General features: G+C 36.7%; 1 protein-coding gene, 16 non-coding genes and 2 pseudogenes across 20 annotated transcripts; all 19 read right to left on the bottom strand.

Moving 5' to 3' along the window:
* Positions 1-1,035: 1,035 nt before the first annotated feature.
* LOC111194594 (uncharacterized) lies at positions 1,036-5,411 on the bottom strand. 4 transcript variants are annotated; one of them, XM_049467349.1, is made up of 5 exons: positions 5,276-5,411; positions 4,005-4,059; positions 3,483-3,637; positions 2,789-2,881; positions 1,036-1,637 (listed from the first exon to the last, which is right to left on the bottom strand). In XM_049467349.1, the coding sequence occupies exons 3-5, from the start codon at positions 3,498-3,500 to the stop codon at positions 1,416-1,418; spliced, it is 333 nt and encodes a 110-aa protein (XP_049323306.1). In that variant the 5' UTR covers positions 3,501-3,637; positions 4,005-4,059; positions 5,276-5,411; the 3' UTR covers positions 1,036-1,415. The 4 variants fall into 4 exon arrangements, with proteins under 4 accessions (XP_049323306.1, XP_049323305.1, XP_049323307.1 ...); XM_049467348.1 differs by having other exon boundaries at positions 4,005-4,055; positions 5,276-5,383; XM_049467350.1 differs by lacking the exon at positions 3,483-3,637 and having other exon boundaries at positions 5,276-5,385.
* A 1,124-nt stretch (positions 5,412-6,535) lies between these two features.
* On the bottom strand, positions 6,536-6,654 carry LOC125783233 (5S ribosomal RNA). The gene has a single exon (XR_007425967.1). It is a non-coding gene; the product is annotated as a 5S ribosomal RNA (ribosomal RNA).
* Positions 6,655-7,461: 807 nt separating this feature from the next.
* On the bottom strand, positions 7,462-7,580 carry LOC125783066 (5S ribosomal RNA). The gene has a single exon (XR_007425801.1). It is a non-coding gene; the product is annotated as a 5S ribosomal RNA (ribosomal RNA).
* A 796-nt stretch (positions 7,581-8,376) lies between these two features.
* LOC125784077 (5S ribosomal RNA) lies at positions 8,377-8,495 on the bottom strand. The gene has a single exon (XR_007426797.1). It is a non-coding gene; the product is annotated as a 5S ribosomal RNA (ribosomal RNA).
* A 1,644-nt stretch (positions 8,496-10,139) lies between these two features.
* Positions 10,140-10,258, bottom strand: LOC125784066 (5S ribosomal RNA). Its single transcript, XR_007426786.1, has one exon. It is a non-coding gene; the product is annotated as a 5S ribosomal RNA (ribosomal RNA).
* Positions 10,259-11,062: 804 nt separating this feature from the next.
* Positions 11,063-11,181, bottom strand: LOC125783239 (5S ribosomal RNA). Its single transcript, XR_007425973.1, has one exon. It is a non-coding gene; the product is annotated as a 5S ribosomal RNA (ribosomal RNA).
* A 796-nt stretch (positions 11,182-11,977) lies between these two features.
* LOC125784055 (5S ribosomal RNA) lies at positions 11,978-12,096 on the bottom strand. Its single transcript, XR_007426775.1, has one exon. It is a non-coding gene; the product is annotated as a 5S ribosomal RNA (ribosomal RNA).
* Positions 12,097-12,900: 804 nt separating this feature from the next.
* Positions 12,901-13,013, bottom strand: LOC125783290 (5S ribosomal RNA; annotated as a pseudogene).
* Positions 13,014-13,813: 800 nt separating this feature from the next.
* Positions 13,814-13,932, bottom strand: LOC125783097 (5S ribosomal RNA). Its single transcript, XR_007425831.1, has one exon. It is a non-coding gene; the product is annotated as a 5S ribosomal RNA (ribosomal RNA).
* An 804-nt stretch (positions 13,933-14,736) lies between these two features.
* On the bottom strand, positions 14,737-14,855 carry LOC125784043 (5S ribosomal RNA). The gene has a single exon (XR_007426763.1). It is a non-coding gene; the product is annotated as a 5S ribosomal RNA (ribosomal RNA).
* Positions 14,856-15,661: 806 nt separating this feature from the next.
* On the bottom strand, positions 15,662-15,780 carry LOC125784032 (5S ribosomal RNA). Its single transcript, XR_007426752.1, has one exon. It is a non-coding gene; the product is annotated as a 5S ribosomal RNA (ribosomal RNA).
* An 803-nt stretch (positions 15,781-16,583) lies between these two features.
* LOC125783287 (5S ribosomal RNA) lies at positions 16,584-16,696 on the bottom strand (annotated as a pseudogene).
* Positions 16,697-17,500: 804 nt separating this feature from the next.
* On the bottom strand, positions 17,501-17,619 carry LOC125784021 (5S ribosomal RNA). Its single transcript, XR_007426741.1, has one exon. It is a non-coding gene; the product is annotated as a 5S ribosomal RNA (ribosomal RNA).
* Positions 17,620-18,426: 807 nt separating this feature from the next.
* On the bottom strand, positions 18,427-18,545 carry LOC125784010 (5S ribosomal RNA). Its single transcript, XR_007426730.1, has one exon. It is a non-coding gene; the product is annotated as a 5S ribosomal RNA (ribosomal RNA).
* Positions 18,546-19,350: 805 nt separating this feature from the next.
* On the bottom strand, positions 19,351-19,469 carry LOC125783999 (5S ribosomal RNA). Its single transcript, XR_007426719.1, has one exon. It is a non-coding gene; the product is annotated as a 5S ribosomal RNA (ribosomal RNA).
* Positions 19,470-20,272: 803 nt separating this feature from the next.
* Positions 20,273-20,391, bottom strand: LOC125783988 (5S ribosomal RNA). Its single transcript, XR_007426708.1, has one exon. It is a non-coding gene; the product is annotated as a 5S ribosomal RNA (ribosomal RNA).
* Positions 20,392-21,194: 803 nt separating this feature from the next.
* Positions 21,195-21,313, bottom strand: LOC125783977 (5S ribosomal RNA). The gene has a single exon (XR_007426697.1). It is a non-coding gene; the product is annotated as a 5S ribosomal RNA (ribosomal RNA).
* An 807-nt stretch (positions 21,314-22,120) lies between these two features.
* LOC125783065 (5S ribosomal RNA) lies at positions 22,121-22,239 on the bottom strand. The gene has a single exon (XR_007425800.1). It is a non-coding gene; the product is annotated as a 5S ribosomal RNA (ribosomal RNA).
* A 796-nt stretch (positions 22,240-23,035) lies between these two features.
* LOC125783966 (5S ribosomal RNA) lies at positions 23,036-23,154 on the bottom strand. Its single transcript, XR_007426686.1, has one exon. It is a non-coding gene; the product is annotated as a 5S ribosomal RNA (ribosomal RNA).
* Between the last annotated feature and the right edge of the window lie 958 nt (positions 23,155-24,112).

Below are 24,112 nucleotides of genomic sequence, written 5' to 3'. Positions count from 1 at the left end.
ATTTTCTTTCTCTACGTTTCTTACTCAATGGAATGGAAGCTTCAGATTAGGCCCAATAAAAAAAAGCCCAATTAAAAAAAAATCATATTTACAAAGAATATTCTGAGAAATAAATAAATAAAATCATACACACAGATTAAAGTATACTTGGCATACATTTACAGAAAGGCCCTGTGTCCTAGAAGGTGCCTTTTTATTTTTTTTCACCCCTGCCATCCAAACAACCTGAGTCCGCGGCACACTTGATCCAGGTAATTAAGACCTTCAGGATCACGTGAACATTCTAGACTCAGGTGTGTTAAATCTGAAATCTTTAGCGTGGTAGAGCCCCATGAACAGGAGTCAGTCGCCCTGTACCTATGTTAAGAAAATAAAAAATAATGCATTTTTTCTTTATTTATTAGCATGAAGAAACAATATCCTCCTTCAGAAAAATGAAAGAACTTTTAAGTGAGTATTTAATCTGTATATGGTTTACTGTAAGTGTTTTATATGAAGAGTAAACACAGTGTAGCCTTGTAAAAAATTGTGACATCATGGACTGAACGGAGTAAAAAATAAAGGAAAGATGGAAAAGCTTACAGCACCTGGTATTCCCAGGCGGTCTCCCATCCAAGTACTAACCAGGCCCGACCCTGCTTACACTGTAAAAAATAAAACATTGGATAAACCTAAAAAAATTGAAGTAATCGATCACACGAAATATTTTTCATTGGCTCAATATAAAAAAAAATATTTGATTCAACCTGATTATTTTTACTCCGTGTAAGCTATTGTTTTAGACTGGGACAATTCAATTATTTTGAATTGTCTCAAGTTAAAAATATATATTGTCTTTATTTATGTAATGTAAATAGTCAATTTGATTTAATGCAAAAACTTGACCTCAATGCAACTAATTTTACATATTAAATCAACTGATTATTTTATATTGGCTCAAAAAAGAGAGAAAAGCTGGCACTATTTAAAATTATATAGGAAATTAACTGATAAAAATTGCTTTACATGTACACTGACTAATAACCACTCAGAACATAGCTTCAGAACACTTTTATTGTGTTTAGCACTGAAGTTTCAAATTGATTTAGCAGCAATAAAGTGAAACAAATCCATGAGCTGGCAATATAAAAACACATGAACACTTAACAATGGTTATATATGATGGTAAAAAAAAACGACAATTTAAAGGTTGTAGATCTAATCTTTCACACTCTACTTCAGCCTATAAGAACAATAGTCTTGGAATCTTGGCAGACATGTTTTTAAAATAACACAAGGAATATTCAGGCATATGTAACATGCAACACCATATAAAGAGTGCAATCACTGGTTTTAGGAACAAAAAAAGTCAAAATGGAACTCAAGTAAACCAGTGCAACTTGACTCTGTTTACTCTGACCTGTACAGTTGTGCGCTCAGCCTATTGACTTTTGGGCTCTTGTTTTCTTTGGGTACTTCATGTTGAGTGCGTATATGAGCCCAACCAACATCACAAAGGCTGTCGCAACTGAGGGAACTTGTGTTCCCTCAATGAATATTGTAACGTCTTTGATTGGTGGGTGAGAATCATCATTTGTGGCGACAACAATCGACATGGCTGACTGGTCCAGCTCTTGTGCCTCATTTTCCTGAACACCCTGGGGAAAAAAAAAGAAGAAAGCCATATATGAGACAAAAAAAGCAAAAAAAAAAAAAGCATAGTTGTAGATGTAGGGGTCACTCAGACTAAAGGGGATACATCCCATTAAATGATATTAATACATGGTTTCATGTATTAATGTACATGGTATTCAAGTTTAATATAAATCTTATTTTTAAACAAAGAGCAAACAATCACATAATCAAGCAATTTGTGACATATTAAGAAAGAATATAATAGAAACATTATAGATATTTTGTAAATATAATTATCATACAATTGGCACTTAAAAATCAAATAAGAAAGGAAACTAGAAAAGTGCATTTCCTAAAGAAAATGCAGAGTGACCGTTCATTATCTAATCTACAATTACGCCTATTTGATTGTAAACTCCATGTTTTCTGACAGAAGAGGGTCTGATGAATTAATTTCACTATGGGTTTATATTGACACAATGTATAGTTTAGGCAGTAGACTAATAAAACTATGCCCACCCTGCATTAATATCATTAAATGGGCTATAACCACGTACAGTCATATGAAAAAGTTTGGGCACCCCTATTAATCTTAATAATTTTTAGTTGTAAATATTTGGGTGTTTGCAGCAGCCATTTCAGTTTGATATATCTAATAACTGATGGACACAGTAATATTTCAGGATTGAAATGAGGTTTATTGTACTAACAGAAAATGTGCAATATGCATTAAACCAAAATTTGACCGGTGCAAAAGTATGGGCACCCTTATTTTATTGATTTGAATACTCCTAACTACTTTTTACTGACTGAAGCACAAAATTGGTTTGGTAACCTCATTGAGTTTTATTTTGAAATGGAAACTCGGGAAACACATAAAAAACGAGACACTTTCGGTAATAATTTGTTGCTTATTGTTGCTCACTAAACGCAGCTGAAAATATTTTTGAGTACTGTTATCCTACTATGAAAATATCTTACTATTGAAAACTTAGATCCCATTCTCACTGGGAGTGTGTAAAATCCTAATTGAACATATAGCAGCATGAGAAAGTTCTATGATTCCACTAAAAACCTGTATGTAAAGACCCTAAATTTTCACAACTTCAACAAGCATAATCAACACAATTTTCGAACATTCAGTTGGTTGTCTGAGTAAGAGAGGTGTCCTTACCTGGGACTCTTTGATGAGATACTCAACAGGTTCACCCAGATAGATCATCAGAGACCTGAGGATGCATTCCCTTCTGGTGCTGATGTCCACAGTCTGAGTATGAAGAGATGCACACAAAAAAAAATCCAGATATAGATCACTTCATATGCCAATAACGATATATCACGATATTGCATGTTTTCTATAAATGTAATGATTTTCACATTTATTTACATAAAATATAAACAAGAAAGAGCTATTTCTTATTCCATGCTGAATTATACCCAATTAAAGCATATTTTCATATTTTAATTTTACTGAGAAACCCAACAAAATGCAATTTGACTATGCTGTTCTACGCTGTGCAAATTGTTGTATATATATAAAATATATAAGAGTAAAAACATATATTTTACTTTTCTACTGCAATTAATTTGTGCACCTAAATTAAAGAAAGCAGCAGTGTGTTTAACTGAATGATTGGTGTATTTAGGAACAGGTGGTAGCCTCAGCCCAGAAAATCAGTTACCAACTCTGTGGTGCGCTGACTCTTCTGTGCGTCACCCAAGTTATATAAGGCTGCTGTAAAGGGTGTATTTTGCGATGATAAAGTGCAATACTAAACTACAGACATTTTCTGTCATCAAAACAAAACACATATCTCATAGCCTCACCCAGCAGGAATTCAATAAACACAAAAAACATTCATAGCTACCTCATCCAAACCCTGCATGTTCCTGGCATTCCTCTCTTTCACAGCTCCCCCTTTCTTCGAATGACCTCCAGCAGCTTGGTGGTATGTTTGTCAAACTGACCAAAAAACTTTACTTCCAGCGGAACAGTTGTGATTCGCAGAAACTCAGCGTTGATCTTGAAAATAAAAATGGGCAAAAAAGAAAACAAAAACTAGTCACTTCAATATATATATATATATATATATATATATATATATATATATATATATATATATATATATATATATATATATATATATTTAGAAAAAATAATTAGTGATAAAGGAAAGTCAAATAAAAATCACATGCCGGACTGAATTATATTTTTGCTTATTTTCACGTTTATAGTGTTTCAGAAGGTCAGATCTTCTTGAATATGAATTGTTGCAATCTTTACATTTGCACATACAGGAACAACGGAGGGGACATGAAAGAGAGGAGTTGCGAATTAGGAGGTGACCCTAGTAATCAAATTACCCTATGATGAGATAAAAGTGACTTACCATTGACTTATTCACAGAACTTTCCAAACAGGTTGCACTTATTTAGGACTTCTTCCTTGAAGTAAATAGAAAAAACAAATTATTTTAGCAAACTGTACTAAATGTAAAGAATACATTATTACAATAATGCAAATTCCTGAAGTGTACACCCATCATTGATATTGTGTACAACAAAAATAATTAACAGAAATTAACAGACATAAAACCAGCCATTACCAGCCGCCTAACTTGCAGCATGAAACTGACACTCCAACTTAAAACAGCACAGCACATTTCGGTGCACATCGAGTCAACACAATTTAAGGTGAAATGGAAAATTGTATAAAAAAAAAAAAAAAAAAAAAAAAAAAATCAGAATAGTACCTCTTTCTCGATGCAGTGTTTAAAATGTCATAAAACGGCAGAAAATTTTGACCAAGTTTGTTTTACGAGATGGCTAGGCACTTAGATTGCATTATGAAACGAACATTCCACCTTAAAAAGCACCAAAGGACCATTTTGTTGGCTGTAGTTTCAGCCCCAATTAAGGTGGAATATAAAATTCCACTAAGAAACTTCCAGAATAGTTCCAAGCTCCCGATGGAAGCAGTGTTTCAAAATTACGGCAGACAATTGTGTCAAACAAACATTAAACTGGCTTTCTTTTTTACAAGGTTGTTAAAAAAGGCAAAGCAGAATTTTTCTGTGTCTTTTCAGCTAACAGCCAGCTAGCTAGGTTAGCTATATTAGCCGGGTAACCAAGCTAGCTAGCTAGCTGTTCGCTGAAAAGGCTGAGAAAAGTTCTGTTTTTCTTTTTTTTTAGATTTCCATCTAACTTACCTTGCCGTGTCCCTCAGCTACAGACAGACACATTGGAATGTATTTAATACACAAAGCTTACCCAATCTGTTCCCTCAGTGGACCACTGAAAACACTGAGGTAGCTAGGTTAGCTAACTTGCTAGTTAGCTACAAACGGCAGATATGATTTATAATTTTGGCGCCAAGTAACTTACACCAATGGCTTATGCCCTGTAGCCAGCTATACCAGTGCTGCTAATAACAACCATTTGAAAAAAATGAGACGTGCCACGCGCATACTATTGTCAACTAAAAGATTGACTCATAAGATTTTTTTAATGCTAACTAGCTAGTTAGCTGGGAGAGAAAACACATATTTATTTCAAAGGCTAATTCAGGTAGCTAACTGTAAGCGTGCTTTAGCTAATGTTAGTTAGCTAGTTTAACATTAATTCACACAAAAAATAAATTAATAATTAATAATTAATTTACCTGTCTGAGTCTTCTCCTCTGTGGTCTTCTCCTCTGTGGTCTCCTGAGTCCCCTCTGATTGCTGCAGAATTACCGAGAGGGTGCTGACTGCAGACTGCGGAGTTGGACACCCAGCACGTCCAGCCCCGCCCACCTTGTCCGCGTCATGTTGTCCAGTCCCGCCCACTTTCCCAAAATGCGCATGCGCAAGCTTTTTTAATCTAAAAACATGACTTAATTAAATTAAAAAATCCAAATTCATGTCCAGCTGACTTTCTATACTATATCAATGTAAAACCTCAAGTTAAAACCGCAGCTATAAATTAATTACTTGCATTCAAGCAAATAATCTAATATTTTTTCATTATTAGAGTGAGTAAAAACACTTTACATGAATGAGAGCAGTGTTTTACTTTTTACAGTGTAGCTTCCGAGATCAGACGAGATCGGGCGTTCTCAGGGTGGTATGGCCGTAAGCGAAAGATCAACTCCCAACAAGCCTATTTATAAGTCACTCACAGACCTGAGTCTTTTCACTGTCATTTACTGCTCTTGACAAAAGTAAAGCAGCTCTACGGACTAATACAAAGATCTTGCCTCAAAATAAAAGCTCCTTTTAACTTTCACTACAAAAAGTAACCAAAGAAAAAAAGACAAAAACTCCCTATATGTCTTAATTTTTATCTCTTCATTTTTTTTTGTTCAATTTTCTTGCTCTACGTTTCTTACTCAATGGAATGGAAGCTTCAGATTAGGCCCAATAAAAAAAGCCCAATTAAAAAAAAATCATATTTACAAAGAATATTCTGAGAAATAAATAAATAAAATCATACACACACATTAAAGTATACTTGGCATACATTTACAGAAAGGCCCTGTGTCCTACAGAAGGTGCCTTTTTAAATTTTTTCACCCCTGCCATCCAAACAGCCTGAGTCCGCGGCACACTTGATCCAGGTAATTAAGACCTTCAGGATCACGTGAACATTCTAGACTCAGGTGTGTTAAATCTGAAATCTTTAGCGTGGTAGAGCCCCAGGAACAGGAGTCAGTCGCCCTGTACCTATGTTAAGAAAATAAAAAATAATGCATTTTTTCTTTATTTATTAGCATGAAGAAACAATATCCTCCTTCAGAAAAATGAAAGAACTTTTAAGTGAGTATTTAATCTGTATATGGTTTACTGTAAGTGTTTTATATGAAGAGTAAACACAGTGTAGCCTTGTAAAAAATTGTGACATCATGGACTGAACGGAGTAAAAAATAAAGGAAAGATGGAAAAGCTTACAGCACCTGGTATTCCCAGGCGGTCTCCCATCCAAGTCCTAACCAGGCCCGACCCTGCTTAGCTTCCGAGATCAGACGAGATCGGGCGTTCTCAGGGTGGTATGGCCGTAAGCGAAAGATCAACTCCCAACAAGCCTATTTATAAGTCACTCACAGACCTGAGTCTTTTCACTGTCATTTACTGCTCTTGACAAAAGTAAAGCAGCTCTACGGACTAATACAAAGATCTTGCCTCAAAATAAAAGCTCCTTTTAACTTTCACTACAAAAAGTAACCAAAGAAAAAAAGACAAAACCTCCCTATATGTCTTAATTTTTATCTCTTCATTTTTTTTGTTCAATTTTCTTGCTCTACGTTTCTTACTCAATGGAATGGAAGCTTCAGATTAGGCCCAATAAAAAAAAAGCCCAATTAAAAAAAAATCATATTTACAAAGAATATTCTGAGAAATAAATAAATAAAATCATACACACACATTAAAGTATACTTGGCATACATTTACAGAAAGGCCCTGTGTCCTACAGAAGGTGCCTTTTTAATTTTTTTCACCCCTGCCATCCAAACAGCCTGAGTCCGCGGCACACTTGATCCAGGTAATTAAGACCTTCAGGATCACGTGAACATTCTAGACTCAGGTGTGTTAAATCTGAAATCTTTAGCGTGGTAGAGCCCCAGGAACAGGAGTGAGCCGCCCTGTACCTATACGTTAAGAAAATAAAAAATAATGCATTTTTTTCTTTATTTATTAGCATGAAGAAACAATATCCTCCTTCAGAAAAATGAAAGAACTTTTAAGTGAGTATTTAATCTGTATATGGTTTACTGTAAGTGTTTTATATGAAGAGTAAACACAGTGTAGCCTTGTAAAAAATTGTGACATCATGGACTGAACGGAGTAAAAAATAAAGGAAAGATGGAAAAGCTTACAGCACCTGGTATTCCCAGGCGGTCTCCCATCCAAGTACTAACCAGGCCCGACCCTGCTTAGCTTCCAAGATCAGACGAGATCGGGCGTTCTCAGGGTGGTATGGCCGTAAGCGAAAGATCAACTCCCAACAAGCCTATTTATAAGTCACTCTGAGTCTTTTCACTGTCATTTACTGCTCTTGACAAAAGTAAAGCAGCTCTACGGACTAATACAAAGATCTTGCCTCAAAATAAAAGCTCCTTTTAACTTTCACTACAAAAAGTAACCAAAGAAAAAAAGACAAAAACTCCCTGTATGTCTTAATTTTTATCTCTTCATTTTTTTTTGTTCAATTTTCTTGCTCTACGTTTCTTACTCAATGGAATGGAAGCTTCAGATTAGGCCCAATAAAAAAAGCCCAATTAAAAAAAAATCATATTTACAAAGAATATTCTGAGAAATAAATAAATAAAATCATACACACACATTAAAGTATACTTGGCATACATTTACAGAAAGGCCCTGTGTCCTACAGAAGGTGCCTTTTTAATTTTTTTCACCCCTGCCATCCAAATAGCCTGAGTCCGCGGCACACTTGATCCAGGTAATTAAGACCTTCAGGATCACGTGAACATTCTAGACTCAGGTGTGTTAAATCTGAAATCTTTAGCGTGGTAGAGCCCCAGGAACAGGAGTCAGTCGCCCTGTACCTATGTTAAGAAAATAAAAAAGAATGCATTTTTTCTTTATTTATTAGCATGAAGAAACAATATCCTCCTTCAGAAAAATGAAATAACTTTTAAGTGAGTATTTAATCTGTATATGGTTTACTGTAAGTGTTTTATATGAAGAGTAAACACAGTGTAGCCTTGTAAAAATTTGTGACATCATGGACTGGACGGAGTAAAAAATAAAGGAAAGATGGAAAAGCTTACAGCACCTGGTATTCCCAGGCGGTCTCCCATCCAAGTACTAACCAGGCCCGACCCTGCTTAGCTTCCGAGATCAGACGAGATCGGGCGTTCTCAGGGTGGTATGGCCGTAAGCGAAAGATCAACTCCCAACAAGCCTATTTATAAGTCACTCACAGACCTGAGTCTTTTCACTGTCATTTACTGCTCTTGACAAAAGTAAAGCAGCTCTACGGACTAATACAAAGATCTTGCCTCAAAATAAAAGCTCCTTTTAACTTTCACTACAAAAAGTAACCAAAGAAAAAAAGACAAAAACTCCCTATATGTCTTAATTTTTATCTCTTCATTTTTTTGTTCAATTTTCTTGCTCTACGTTCCTTACTCAATGGAATGGAAGCTTCAGATTAGGCCCAATAAAAAAAAAGCCCAATTAAAAAAAATCATATTTTCAAAGAATATTCTGAGAAATAAATAAATAACTCCTCCTGATGTTCTACCAGTCTGTGGTAGCCAGCGTCCTCTTTTACACTGTTGTGTGTTGGGGAGGCAGCATCAGCAAGAGGGATGCTGGACGACTGGACAGGCTGGTGAGGAAAGCTGGTTCTGTGCTGGGATTAGAGCTGGAGTCCTTAACACCACTGGCAGAGAGGAGAGCCCTCAGCAAGCTGCTGAACATCATGGACAATGTTCACCACCCTCTGCACAGCACCATCACCAGGCAGAGGAGCTCATTCAGCGGCAGACTGCTGTCCCAGTCCTGCTCCACAGACAGACTCCGAAAGTCTTTTGTTCCTCAGGCCATAAGACTGTTCAACTCCTCTCAGCACAGCAAACTAAAGACTCTGTGAAACTTTTTCATTCCGGCCACTCTGGCCACACCATGGACACACCCCCAGCTATGGACACACTCTCAGACTTGCTGATGCCTAGAACACTTTTTATAGTTCTACCATATTTTGCACTAGTAGTTCATTCACTAGTTAATTCATCTACTGTTTACGTATCTTTTGCACTGCTTACGTATCTTTTGCACTGCTTAATTTAAATTATTATATAACTGTGTATTTGCACTTTCTGTTTGGCTGACATCAGGTGTTCACTGTCTATTGTGTTCAACTGCACTACCTCCATTCTCCATCTCCATTACACACACACACACGAAGACTGTACATTTACACTGTATATTCTATTTCTTATTTGATTGTATTTATATGTATCTTTATATTTTATATTTTATCTTTTTTTAACTTTGTGTATTGTGTAACCTGCTGCTGGATGCCAAGAATTTCCCCCCGGGGATCAATAAAGTATCTATCTATCTATCTATCTATAAAATCATACACACACATTAAAGTATACTTGGCATACATTTACAGAAAGGCACAAGGTGCCTTTTTAATTTTTTTCACCCCTGCCATCCAAACAGCCTGAGTCCGCGGCACACTTGATCCAGGTAATTAAGACCTTCAGGATCACGTGAACATTCTAGACACAGGTGTGTTAAATCTGAAATCTTTAGCGTGGTAGAGCCCCAGGAACAGGAGTCAGTCGCCCTGTACCTATGTTAAGAAAATAAAAAATAATGCATTTTTTCTTTATTTATTAGCATGAAGAAAGAATATCCTCCTTCAGAAAAATGAAAGAACTTTTAAGTGAGTATTTAATCTGTATATGGTTTACTGTAAGTGTTTTATATGAAGAGTAAACACAGTGTAGCCTTGTAAAAAATTGTGACATCATGGACTGAACGGAGTAAAAAATAAAGGAAAGATGGAAAAGCTTACAGCACCTGGTATTCCCAGGCGGTCTCCCATCCAAGTACTAACCAGGCCCGACCCTGCTTAGCTTCCGAGATCAGACGAGATCGGGCGTTCTCAGGGTGGTATGGCCGTAAGCGAAAGATCAACTCCCAACAAGCCTATTTATAAGTCACTCACAGACCTGAGTCTTTTCACTGTCATTTACTGCTCTTGACAAAAGTAAAGCAGCTCTACGGACTAATACAAAGATCTTGCCTCAAAATAAAAGCTCCTTTTAACTTTCACTACAAAAAGTAACCAAAGAAAAAAAGACAAAAACTCCCTATATGTCTTAATTTTTATCTCTTCATTTTTTTTGTTCAATTTTCTTGCTCTACGTTTCTTACTCAATGGAATGGAAGCTTCAGATTAGGCCCAATAAAAAAAAGCCCAATTAAAAAAAAATCATATTTACAAAGAATATTCTGAGAAATAAATAAATAAAATCATACACACACATTAAAGTATACTTGGCATACATTTACAGAAAGGCCCTGTGTCCTACAGAAGGTGCCTTTTTAATTTTTTTCACCCCTGCCATCCAAACAGCCTGAGTCCGCGGCACACTTGATCCAGGTAATTAAGACCTTCAGGATACAAGTGAACATTATAGACTCAGGTGTGTTAAATCTGAAATCTTTAGCGTGGTAGAGCCCCAGGAACAGGAGTCAGTCGCCCTGTACCTATGTTAAGAAAATAAAAAATAATGCATTTTTTCTTTATTTATTAGCATGAAGAAAGAATATCCTCCTTCAGAAAAATGAAAGAACTTTTAAGTGAGTATTTAATCTGTATATGGTTTACTGTAAGTGTTTTATATGAAGAGTAAACACAGTGTAGCCTTGTAAAAATTTGTGACATCATGGACTGAACGGAGTAAAAAATAAAGGAAAGATGGAAAAGCTTACAGCACCTGGTATTCCCAGGCGGTCTCCCATCCAAGTACTAACCAGGCCCGACCCTGCGTAGCTTCCGAGATCAGACGAGATCGGGCGTTCTCAGGATGGTATGGCCGTAAGCGAAAGATCAACTCCCAACAAGCCTATTTATAAGTCACTCACAGACCTGAGTCTTTTCACTGTCATTTACTGCTCTTGACAAAAGTAAAGCAGCTCTACGGACTAATACAAAGATCTTGCCTCAAAATAAAAGCTCCTTTTAACTTTCACTACAAAAAGTAACCAAAGAAAAAAGACAAAAACTCCCTATATGTCTTAATTTTTATCTCTTCATTTTTTTTTTTTCAATTTTCTTGCTCTACGTTTCTTACTCAATGGAATGGAAGCTTCAGATTAGGCCCAGTAAAAAAAAAAGCCCAATTAAAAAAAAAATCATATTTACAAAGAATATTCTGAGAAATAAATAAATAAAATCATACACACACATTAAAGTATACTTGGCATACATTTACAGAAAGGCCCAAGGTGCCTTTTTAATTTTTTTTCACCCCTGCCATCCAAACAGCCTGAGTCCGCGGCACACTTGATCCAGGTAATTAAGACCTTCAGGATACACGTGAACATTCTAGACTCAGGTGTGTTAAATCTGAAATCTTTAGCGTGGTAGAGCCCCAGGAACAGGAGTCAGTCGCCCTGTACCTATCTTAAGAAAATTAAAAATAATGCATTTTGTCTTCATTTATTAGCATGAAGAAACAATATCCTCCTTCAGAAAAATGAAAGAACTTTTAAGTGAGTATTTAATCTGTATATGGTTTACTGTAAGTGTTTTATATGAAGAGTAAACACAGTGTAGCCTTGTAAAAATTTGTGACATCATGGACTGAACGGAGTAAAAAATAAAGGAAAGATGGAAAAGCTTACAGCACCTGGTATTCCCAGGCGGTCTCCCATCCAAGTACTAACCAGGCCCGACCCTGCTTAGCTTCCGAGATCAGACGAGATCGGGCGTTCTCAGGGTGGTATGGCCGTAAGCGAAAGATCAACTCCCAACAAGCCTATTTATAAGTCACTCACAGACCTGAGTCTTTTCACTGTCATTTACTGCTCTTGACAAAAGTAAAGCAGCTCTACGGACTAATACAAAGATCTTGCCTCAAAATAAAAGCTCCTTTTAACTTTCACTACAAAAAGTAACCAAAGAAAAAAAGACAAAAACTCCCTATATGTCTTAATTTTTATCTCTTCATTTTTTTTTTCAATTTTCTTGCTCTACGTTTCTTACTCAATAGAATGGAAGCTTCAGATTAGGCCCAATAAAAAAAAGCCCAATTAAAAAAAATCATATTTACAAAGAATATTCTGAGAAATAAATAAATAAAATCATACACACACATTAAAGTATACTTGGCATACATTTACAGAAAGGCCCTGTGTCCTACAGAAGGTGCCTTTTTAATTTTTTTCACCCCTGCCATCCAAACAGCCTGAGTCCGCGGCACACTTGATCCAGGTAATTAAGACCTTCAGGATCACGTGAATATTCTAGACTCAGGTGTGTTAAATCTGAAATCTTTAGCGTGGTAGAGCCCCAGGAACAGGAGTGAGCCGCCCTGTACCTATACGTTAAGAAAATAAAAAATAATGCATTTTTTTCTTTATTTATTAGCATGAAGAAACAATATCCTCCTTCAGAAAAATGAAAGAACTTTTAAGTGAGTATTTAATCTGTATATGGTTTACTGTAAGTGTTTTATATGAAGAGTAAACACAGTGGAGCCTTGTAAAAAATTGTGACATCATGGACTGAACGGATTAAAAAATAAAGGAAAGATGGAAAAGCTTACAGCACCTGGTAATCCCAGGCGGTCTCCCATCCAAGTACTAACCAGGCCCGACCCTGCTTAGCTTCCGAGATCAGACGAGATCGGGCGATGTGGTATGGCCGTAAGCGAAAGATCAACTCCCAACAAGCCTATTTATAAGTCACTCACAGACCTGAGTCTTTTCACTGTCATTTACTGCTCTTGACAAAAGTAAAGCAGCTCTACGGACTAATACAAAGATCTTGCCTCAAAATAAAAGCTCCTTTTAACTTTCACTACAAAAAGTAACCAAAGAAAAAAAGACAAAAACTCCCTATATGTCTTAATTTTTATCTCTTCATTTTTTTTGTTCAATTTTCTTGCTCTACGTTTCTTACTCAATGGAATGGAAGCTTCAGATTAGGCCCAATAAAAAAAGTCCAATAAAAAAAATCATATTTACAAAGAATATTCTGAGAAATAAATAAATAAAATCATACACACACATTAAAGTATACTTGGCATACATTTACAGAAAGGCCCTGTGTCCTACAGAAGGTGCCTTTTTAATTTTTTTCACCCCTGCCATCCAAACAGCCTGAGTCCGCGGCACACTTGATCCAGGTAATTAAGACCTTCAGGATCACGTGAACATTCTAGACTCAGGTGTGTTAAATCTAAAATCTTTAGCGTGGTAGAGCCCCAGGAACAGGAGTCAGTCGCCCTGTACCTATGTTAAGAAAATAAAAAATAATGCATTTTTTCTTTATTTATTAGCATGAAGAAAGAATGTCCTCCTTCAGAAAAATGAAATAACTTTTAAGTGAGTATTTAATCTGTATATGGTTTACTGTAAGTGTTTTATATGAAGAGTAAACACAGTGTAGCCTTGTAAAAATTTGTGACATCATGGACTGAACGGAGTAAAAAATAAAGGAAAGATGAAAAAGCTTACAGCACCTGGTATTCCCAGGCGGTCTCCCATCCAAGTACTAACCAGGCCCGACCCTGCTAAACTTCCGAGATCAGACGAGATCGGGCGTTCTCAGGGTGGTATGGCCGTAAGCGAAAGATCAACTCCCAACAAGCCTATTTATAAGTCACTCACAGACCTGAGTCTTTTCACTGTCATTTACTGCTCTTGACAAAAGTAAAGCAGCTCTACGGACTAATACAAAGATCTTGCCTCAAAATAAAAGCTCCTTTTAACTTTCACTACAAAAAGTAACCAAAGAAAAAAAGACAAAAACTCCCTATATGTCTTAATTTTTATCTCTTCATTTTTTTTGTTCAATTTTCTTGCTCTACGTTTCTTACTCAATGGAATGGAAGCTTCAGATTAGGCCCAATAAAAAAAAGCCCAATTAAAAAAAAAATCATATTTACAAAGAATATTCTGAGAAATAAATAAATAAAATCATACACACACATTAAAGTATACTTGGCATACATTTACAGAAAGGCCCTGTGTCCTACAGAAGGTGCCTTTTTAATTTTTTTCACCCCTGCCATCCAAACAGCCTGAGTCCGCGGCACACTTGATCCAGGTAATTAAGACCTTCAGGATCACGTGAACATTCTAGACTCAGGTGTGTTAAATCTGAAATCTTTAGCGTGGTAGAGCCCCATGAACAGGAATCAGTCGCCCTGTACCTATGTTAAGAAAATAAAAAATAATGCATTTTTTCTTTATTTATTAGCATGAAGAAACAATATCCTCCTTCAGAAAAATGAAAGAACTTTTAAGTGAGTATTTAATCTGTATATGGTTTACTGTAAGTGTTTTATATGAAGAGTAAACACAGTGTAGCCTTGTAAAAAATTGTGACATCATGGACTGAACGGAGTAAAAAATAAAGGAAAGATGGAAAAGCTTACAGCACCTGGTATTCCCAGGCGGTCTCCCATCCAAGTACTAACCAGGCCCGACCCTGCTTAGCTTCCGAGATCAGACGAGATCGGGCGTTCTCAGGGTGGTATGGCCGTAAGCGAAAGATCAACTCCCAACAAGCCTATTTATAAGTCACTCACAGACCTGAGTCTTTTCACTGTCATTTACTGCTCTTGACAAAAGTAAAGCAGCTCTACGGACTAATACAAAGATCTTGCCTCAAAATAAAAGCTCCTTTTAACTTTCACTACAAAAAGTAACCAAAGAAAAAAAGACAAAAACTCCCTATATGTCTTAATTTTTATCTCTTCATTTTTTTGTTCAATTTTCTTGCTCTACGTTTCTTACTCAATGGAATGGAAGCTTCAGATTAGGCCCAATAAAAAAAAAGCCCAATTAAAAAAAAATCATATTTACAAAGAATATTCTGAGAAATAAATAAATAAAATCATACACACACATTAAAGTATACTTGGCATACATTTACAGAAAGGCCCTGTGTCCTACAGAAGGTGCCTTTTTAATTTTTTTCACCCCTGCCATCCAAACAGCCTGAGTCCGCGGCACACTTGATCCAGGTAATTAAGACCTTCAGGATCACGTGAACATTCTAGACTCAGGTTTGTTAAATCTGAAATCTTTAGCGTGGTAGAGCCCCAGGAACAGGAGTGAGCCGCCCTGTACCTATACGTTAAGAAAATAAAAAATAATGCATTTTTTTCTTTATTTATTAGCATGAAGAAACAATATCCTCCTTCAGAAAAATGAAAGAACTTTTAAGTGAGTATTTAATCTGTATATGGTTTACTGTAAGTGTTTTATATGAAGAGTAAACACAGTGTAGCCTTGTAAAAAATTGTGACATCATGGACTGAACGGAGTAAAAAATAAAGGAAAGATGGAAAAGCTTACAGCACCTGGTATTCCCAGGCGGTCTCCCATCCAAGTACTAACCAGGCCCGACCCTGCTTAGCTTCCGAGATCAGACGAGATCGGGCGTTCTCAGGGTGGTATGGCCGTAAGCGAAAGATCAACTCCCAACAAGCCTATTTATAAGTCACTCACAGACCTGAGTCTTTTCACTGTCATTTACTGCTCTTGACAAAAGTAAAGCAGCTCTACGGACTAATACAAAGATCTTGCCTCAAAATAAAAGCTCCTTTTAACTTTCACTACAAAAAGTAACCAAAGAAAAAAAGACAAAAACTCCCTATATGTCTTAATTTTTATCTCTTCATTTTTTTTTGTTCAATTTTCTTGCTCTACGTTTCTTACTCAATGGAATGGACGCTTCAGATTAGGCCCAATAAAAAAGCCCAATTAAAAAAAAAATCATATTTACAAAGAATATTCTGAGAAATAAATAAATAAAATCATACACACACATTAAAGTATACTTGGCATACATTTACAGAAAGGCCCTGTGTCCTACAGAAGGTGCCTTTTTACATTTTTTCACCCCTGCCATCCAAACAGCCTGAGTCCGCGGCACACTTGATCCAGGTAATTAAGACCTTCAGGATCACGTGAACATTCTAGACTCAGGTGTGTTAAATCTGAAATCTTTAGCGTGGTAGAGCCCCAGGAACAGGAGTCAGTCGCCCTGTACCTATGTTAAGAAAATAAAAAAGAATGCATTTTTTCTTTATTTATTAGCATGAAGAAACAATATCCTCCTTCAGAAAAATGAAAGAACTTTTAAGTGAGTATTTAATCTGTATATGGTTTACTGTAAGTGTTTTATATGAAGAGTAAACACAGTGTAGCCTTGTAAAAATTTGTGACATCATGGACTGAACGGAGTAAAAAATAAAGGAAAGATGGAAAAGCTTACAGCACCTGGTATTCCCAGGCGGTCTCCCATCCAAGTACTAACCAGGCCCGACCCTGCTTAGCTTCCGAGATCAGACGAGATCGGGCGTTCTGGTATGGCCGTAAGCGAAAGATCAACTCCCAACAAGCCTATTTATAAGTCACTCACAGACCTGAGTCTTTTCACTGTCATTTACTGCTCTTGACAAAAGTAAAGCAGCTCTACGGACTAATACAAAGATCTTGCCTCAAAATAAAAGCTCCTTTTAACTTCCACTACAAAAAGTAACCAAAGAAAAAAAGACAAAAACTCCCTATATGTCTTAATTTTTATCTCTTCATTTTTTTTTTGTTCAATTTTCTTGCTCTACGTTTCTTACTCAATGGAATGGAAGCTTCAGATTAGGCCCAATAAAAAAAAGCCCAATTAAAAAAAATCATATTTACAAAGAATATTCTGAGAAATAAATAAATAAAATCATACACACACATTAAAGTATACTTGGCATACATTTACAGAAAGGCCCTGTGTCCTACAGAAGGTGCCTTTTTAATTTTTTTCACCCCTGCCATCCAAACAGCCTGAGTCCGCGGCACACTTGATCCAGGTAATTAAGACCTTCAGGATCACGTGAACATTCTAGACTCAGGTGTGTTAAATCTGAAATCTTTAGCGTGGTAGAGCCCCAGGAACAGAAGTCAGTCGCCCTGTACCTATGTTAAGAAAATAAAAAATAATGCATTTTTTCTTTATTTATTAGCATGAAGAAACAATATCCTCCTTCAGAAAAATGAAAGAACTTTTAAGTGAGTATTTAATCTGTATATGGTTTACTGTAAGTGTTTTATATGAAGAGTAAACACAGTGTAGCCTTGTAAAAATTTGTGACATCATGGACTGAACGGAGTAAAAAATAAAGGAAAGATGGAAAAGCTTACAGCACCTGGTATTCCCAGGCGGTCTCCCATCCAAGTACTAACCAGGCCCGACCCTGCTTAGCTTCCGAGATCAGACGAGATCGGGCGTTCTCAGGGTGGTATGGCCGTAAGCGAAAGATCAACTCCCAACAAGCCTGTTTATAAGTCACTCACAGACCTGAGTCTTTTCACTGTCATTTACTGCTCTTGACAAAAGTAAAGCAGCTCTACGGACTAATACAAAGATCTTGCCTCAAAATAAAAGCTCCTTTTAACTTTCACTACAAAAAGTAACCAAAGAAAAAAAGACAAAAACTCCCTATATGTCTTAATTTTTATCTCTTCATTTTTTTTTTTTCAATTTTCTTGCTCTACGTTTCTTACTCAATAGAATGGAAGCTTCAGATTAGGCCCAATAAAAAAAAGCCCAATTAAAAAAAAATCATATTTACAAAGAATATTCTGAGAAATAAATAAATAAAATCATACACACACATTAAAGTATACTTGGCATACATTTACAGAAAGGCCCTGTGTCCTACAGAAGGTGCCTTTTTAATTTTTTTCACCCCTGCCATCCAAACAGCCTGAGTCCGCGGCACACTTGATCCAGGTAATTAAGACCTTCAGGATCACGTGAATATTCTAGACTCAGGTGTGTTAAATCTGAAATCTTTAGCGTGGTAGAGCCCCAGGAACAGGAGTGAGCCGCCCTGTACCTATACGTTAAGAAAATAAAAAATAATGCATTCTTTTCTTTATTTATTAGCATGAAGAAACAATATCCTCCTTCAGAAAAATGAAAGAACTTTTAAGTGAGTATTTAATCTGTATATGGTTTACTGTAAGTGTTTTATATGTAGAGTAAACACAGTGGAGCCTTGTAAAAAATTGTGACATCATGGACTGAACGGATTAAAAAATAAAGGAAAGATGGAAAAGCTTACAGCACCTGGTATTCCCAGGCGGTCTCCCATCCAAGTACTAACCAGGCCCGACCCTGCTTAGCTTCCGAGATCAGACGAGATCGGGCGTTCTCAGGGTGGTATGGCCGTAAGCGAAAGATCAACTCCCAACAAGCCTATTTATAAGTCACTCACAGACCTGAGTCTTTTCACTGTCATTTACTGCTCTTGACAAAAGTAAAGCAGCTCTACGGACTAATACAAAGATCTTGCCTCAAAATAAAAGCTCCTTTTAACTTTCACTACAAAAAGTAACCAAAGAAAAAAAGACAAAAACTCCCTATATGTCTTAATTTTTATCTCTTCATTTTTTTTTTTGTTCAATTTTCTTGCTCTACGTTTCTTACTCAATGGAATGGAAGCTTCAGATTAGGCCCAATAAAAAAAAGCCCAATTAAAAAAAAATCATATTTACAAAGAATATTCTGAGAAATAAATAAATAAAATCATACACACACATTAAAGTATACTTGGCATACATTTACAGAAAGGCCCTGTGTCCTACAGAAGGTGCCTTTTTAATTTTTTTCACCCCTGCCATCCAAACAGCCTGAGTCCGCGGCACACTTGATCCAGGTAATTAAGACCTTCAGGATCACGTGAACATTCTAGACTCAGGTGTGTTAAATCTGAAATCTTTAGCGTGGTAGAGCCCCAGGAACAGAAGTCAGTCGCCCTGTACCTATGTTAAGAAAATAAAAAATAATGCTTTTTTCTTTATTTATTAGCATGAAGAAACAATATCCTCCTTCAGAAAAATGAAAGAACTTTTAAGTGAGTATTTAATCTGTATATGGTTTACTGTAAGTGTTTTATATGAAGAGTAAACACAGTGTAGCCTTGTAAAAAATTGTGACATCATGGACTGAACGGAGTAAAAAATAAAGGAAAGATGGAAAAGCTTACAGCACCTGGTATTCCCAGGCGGTCTCCCATCCAAGTACTAACCAGGCCCGACCCTGCTTAGCTTCCGAGATCAGACGAGATCGGGCGTTCTCAGGGTGGTATGGCCGTAAGCGAAAGATCAACTCCCAACAAGCCTATTTATAAGTCACTCACAGACCTGAGTCTTTTCACTGTCATTTACTGCTCTTGACAAAAGTAAAGCAGCTCTACGGACTAATACAAAGATCTTGCCTCAAAATAAAAGCTCCTTTTAACTTTCACTACAAAAAGTAACCAAAGAAAAAAAGACAAAAACTCCCTATATGTCTTAATTTTTATCTCTTCATTTTTTTTGTTCAATTTTCTTTCTCTACGTTTCTTACTCAATGGAATGGAAGCTTCAGATTAGGCCCAATAAAAAAAAGCCCAATTAAAAAAAAATCATATTTACAAAGAATATTCTGAGAAATAAATAAATAAAATCATACACACAGATTAAAGTATACTTGGCATACATTTACAGAAAGGCCCTGTGTCCTACAGAAGGTGCCTTTTTATTTTTTTTCACCCCTGCCATCCAAACAACCTGAGTCCGCGGCACACTTGATCCAGGTAATTAAGACCTTCAGGATCACGTGAACATTCTAGACTCAGGTGTGTTAAATCTGAAATCTTTAGCGTGGTAGAGCCCCATGAACAGGAGTCAGTCGCCCTGTACCTATGTTAAGAAAATAAAAAATAATGCATTTTTTCTTTATTTATTAGCATGAAGAAACAATATCCTCCTTCAGAAAAATGAAAGAACTTTTAAGTGAGTATTTAATCTGTATATGGTTTACTGTAAGTGTTTTATATGAAGAGTAAACACAGTGTAGCCTTGTAAAAAATTGTGACATCATGGACTGAACGGAGTAAAAAATAAAGGAAAGATGGAAAAGCTTACAGCACCTGGTATTCCCAGGCGGTCTCCCATCCAAGTACTAACCAGGCCCGACCCTGCTTAGCTTCCGAGATCAGACGAGATCGGGCGTTCTCAGGGTGGTATGGCCGTAAGCGAAAGATCAACTCCCAACAAGCCTATTTATAAGTCACTCACAGACCTGAGTCTTTTCACTGTCATTTACTGCTCTTGACAAAAGTAAAGCAGCTCTACGGACTAATACAAAGATCTTGCCTCAAAATAAAAGCTCCTTTTAACTTTCACTACAAAAAGTAACCAAAGAAAAAAAGACAAAAACTCCCTATATGTCTTAATTTTTATCTCTTCATTTTTTTTTGTTCAATTTTCTTGCTCTACGTTTCTTACTCAATGGAATGGAAGCTTCAGATTAGGCCCAATAAAAAAAGCCCAATTAAAAAAAAATCATATTTACAAAGAATATTCTGAGAAATAAATAAATAAAATCATACACACACATTAAAGTATACTTGGCATACATTTACAGAAAGGCCCTGTGTCCTACAGAAGGTGCCTTTTTAAATTTTTTCACCCCTGCCATCCAAACAGCCTGAGTCCGCGGCACACTTGATCCAGGTAATTAAGACCTTCAGGATCACGTGAACATTCTAGACTCAGGTGTGTTAAATCTGAAATCTTTAGCGTGGTAGAGCCCCAGGAACAGGAGTCAGTCGCCCTGTACCTATGTTAAGAAAATAAAAAATAATGCATTTTTTCTTTATTTATTAGCATGAAGAAACAATATCCTCCTTCAGAAAAATGAAAGAACTTTTAAGTGAGTATTTAATCTGTATATGGTTTACTGTAAGTGTTTTATATGAAGAGTAAACACAGTGTAGCCTTGTAAAAAATTGTGACATCATGGACTGAACGGAGTAAAAAATAAAGGAAAGATGGAAAAGCTTACAGCACCTGGTATTCCCAGGCGGTCTCCCATCCAAGTACTAACCAGGCCCGACCCTGCTTAGCTTCCGAGATCAGACGAGATCGGGCGTTCTCAGGGTGGTATGGCCGTAAGCGAAAGATCAACTCCCAACAAGCCTATTTATAAGTCACTCACAGACCTGAGTCTTTTCACTGTCATTTACTGCTCTTGACAAAAGTAAAGCAGCTCTACGGACTAATACAAAGATCTTGCCTCAAAATAAAAGCTCCTTTTAACTTTCACTACAAAAAGTAACCAAAGAAAAAAAGACAAAACCTCCCTATATGTCTTAATTTTTATCTCTTCATTTTTTTTGTTCAATTTTCTTGCTCTACGTTTCTTACTCAATGGAATGGAAGCTTCAGATTAGGCCCAATAAAAAAAAAGCCCAATTAAAAAAAAATCATATTTACAAAGAATATTCTGAGAAATAAATAAATAAAATCATACACACACATTAAAGTATACTTGGCATACATTTACAGAAAGGCCCTGTGTCCTACAGAAGGTGCCTTTTTAATTTTTTTCACCCCTGCCATCCAAACAGCCTGAGTCCGCGGCACACTTGATCCAGGTAATTAAGACCTTCAGGATCACGTGAACATTCTAGACTCAGGTGTGTTAAATCTGAAATCTTTAGCGTGGTAGAGCCCCAGGAACAGGAGTGAGCCGCCCTGTACCTATACGTTAAGAAAATAAAAAATAATGCATTTTTTTCTTTATTTATTAGCATGAAGAAACAATATCCTCCTTCAGAAAAATGAAAGAACTTTTAAGTGAGTATTTAATCTGTATATGGTTTACTGTAAGTGTTTTATATGAAGAGTAAACACAGTGTAGCCTTGTAAAAAATTGTGACATCATGGACTGAACGGAGTAAAAAATAAAGGAAAGATGGAAAAGCTTACAGCACCTGGTATTCCCAGGCGGTCTCCCATCCAAGTACTAACCAGGCCCGACCCTGCTTAGCTTCCAAGATCAGACGAGATCGGGCGTTCTCAGGGTGGTATGGCCGTAAGCGAAAGATCAACTCCCAACAAGCCTATTTATAAGTCACTCTGAGTCTTTTCACTGTCATTTACTGCTCTTGACAAAAGTAAAGCAGCTCTACGGACTAATACAAAGATCTTGCCTCAAAATAAAAGCTCCTTTTAACTTTCACTACAAAAAGTAACCAAAGAAAAAAAGACAAAAACTCCCTGTATGTCTTAATTTTTATCTCTTCATTTTTTTTTGTTCAATTTTCTTGCTCTACGTTTCTTACTCAATGGAATGGAAGCTTCAGATTAGGCCCAATAAAAAAAGCCCAATTAAAAAAAAATCATATTTACAAAGAATATTCTGAGAAATAAATAAATAAAATCATACACACACATTAAAGTATACTTGGCATACATTTACAGAAAGGCCCTGTGTCCTACAGAAGGTGCCTTTTTAATTTTTTTCACCCCTGCCATCCAAACAGCCTGAGTCCGCGGCACACTTGATCCAGGTAATTAAGACCTTCAGGATCACGTGAACATTCTAGACTCAGGTGTGTTAAATCTGAAATCTTTAGCGTGGTAGAGCCCCAGGAACAGGAGTCAGTCGCCCTGTACCTATGTTAAGAAAATAAAAAAGAATGCATTTTTTCTTTATTTATTAGCATGAAGAAACAATATCCTCCTTCAGAAAAATGAAAGAACTTTTAAGTGAGTATTTAATCTGTATATGGTTTACTGTAAGTGTTTTATATGAAGAGTAAACACAGTGTAGCCTTGTAAAAATTTGTGACATCATGGACTGAACGGAGTAAAAAATAAAGGAAAGATGGAAAAGCTTACAGCACCTGGTATTCCCAGGCGGTCTCCCATCCAAGTACTAACCAGGCCCGACCCTGCTTAGCTTCCGAGATCAGACGAGATCGGGCGTTCTCAGGGTGGTATGGCCGTAAGCGAAAGATCAACTCCCAACAAGCCTATTTATAAGTCACTCACAGACCTGAGTCTTTTCACTGTCATTTACTGCTCTTGACAAAAGTAAAGCAGCTCTACGGACTAATACAAAGATCTTGCCTCAAAATAAAAGCTCCTTTTAACTTTCACTACAAAAAGTAACCAAAGAAAAAATGACAAAAACTCCCTATATGTCTTAATTTTTATCTCTTCATTTTTTTTGTTCAATTTTCTTGCTCTACGTTCCTTACTCAATGGAATGGAAGCTTCAGATTAGGCCCAATAAAAAAAAAAGCCCAATTAAAAAAAATCATATTTTCAAAGAATATTCTGAGAAATAAATAAATAACTCCTCCTGATGTTCTACCAGTCTGTGGTAGCCAGCGTCCTCTTTTACACTGTTGTGTGTTGGGGAGGCAGCATCAGCAAGAGGGATGCTGGACGACTGGACAGGCTGGTGAGGAAAGCTGGTTCTGTGCTGGGATTAGAGCTGGAGTCCTTAACACCACTGGCAGAGAGGAGAGCCCTCAGCAAGCTGCTGAACATCATGGACAATGTTCACCACCCTCTGCACAGCACCATCACCAGGCAGAGGAGCTCATTCAGCGGCAGACTGCTGTCCCAGTCCTGCTCCACAGACAGACTCCGAAAGTCTTTTGTTCCTCAGGCCATAAGACTGTTCAACTCCTCTCAGCACAGCAAACTAAAGACTCTGTGAAACTTTTTCATTCCGGCCACTCTGGCCACACCATGGACACACCCCCAGCTATGGACACACTCTCAGACTTGCTGATGCCTAGAACACTTTTTATAGTTCTACCATATTTTGCACTAGTAGTTCATTCACTAGTTAATTCATCTACTGTTTACGTATCTTTTGCACTGCTTACGTATCTTTTGCACTGCTTAATTTAAATTATTATATAACTGTGTATTTGCACTTTCTGTTTGGCTGACAT

This window comes from Astyanax mexicanus, chromosome 18, assembly GCF_023375975.1.
Source record: "Astyanax mexicanus isolate ESR-SI-001 chromosome 18, AstMex3_surface, whole genome shotgun sequence".
NCBI lineage: Eukaryota > Metazoa > Chordata > Actinopteri > Characiformes > Acestrorhamphidae > Astyanax > Astyanax mexicanus.
This window is presented reverse-complemented; position numbering and strand designations above follow the sequence as displayed.

Bases quoted from the DNA above. Each gene is read 5' to 3' on its own strand.
- LOC111194594 (XM_049467349.1), bottom strand. The intron at 1,638-2,788 runs GTAAGGACACCT...TTTTTTCCCCAG, and splicing joins ATCTCATCAAAGAGTCCCAG to GGTGTTCAGGAAAATGAGGC.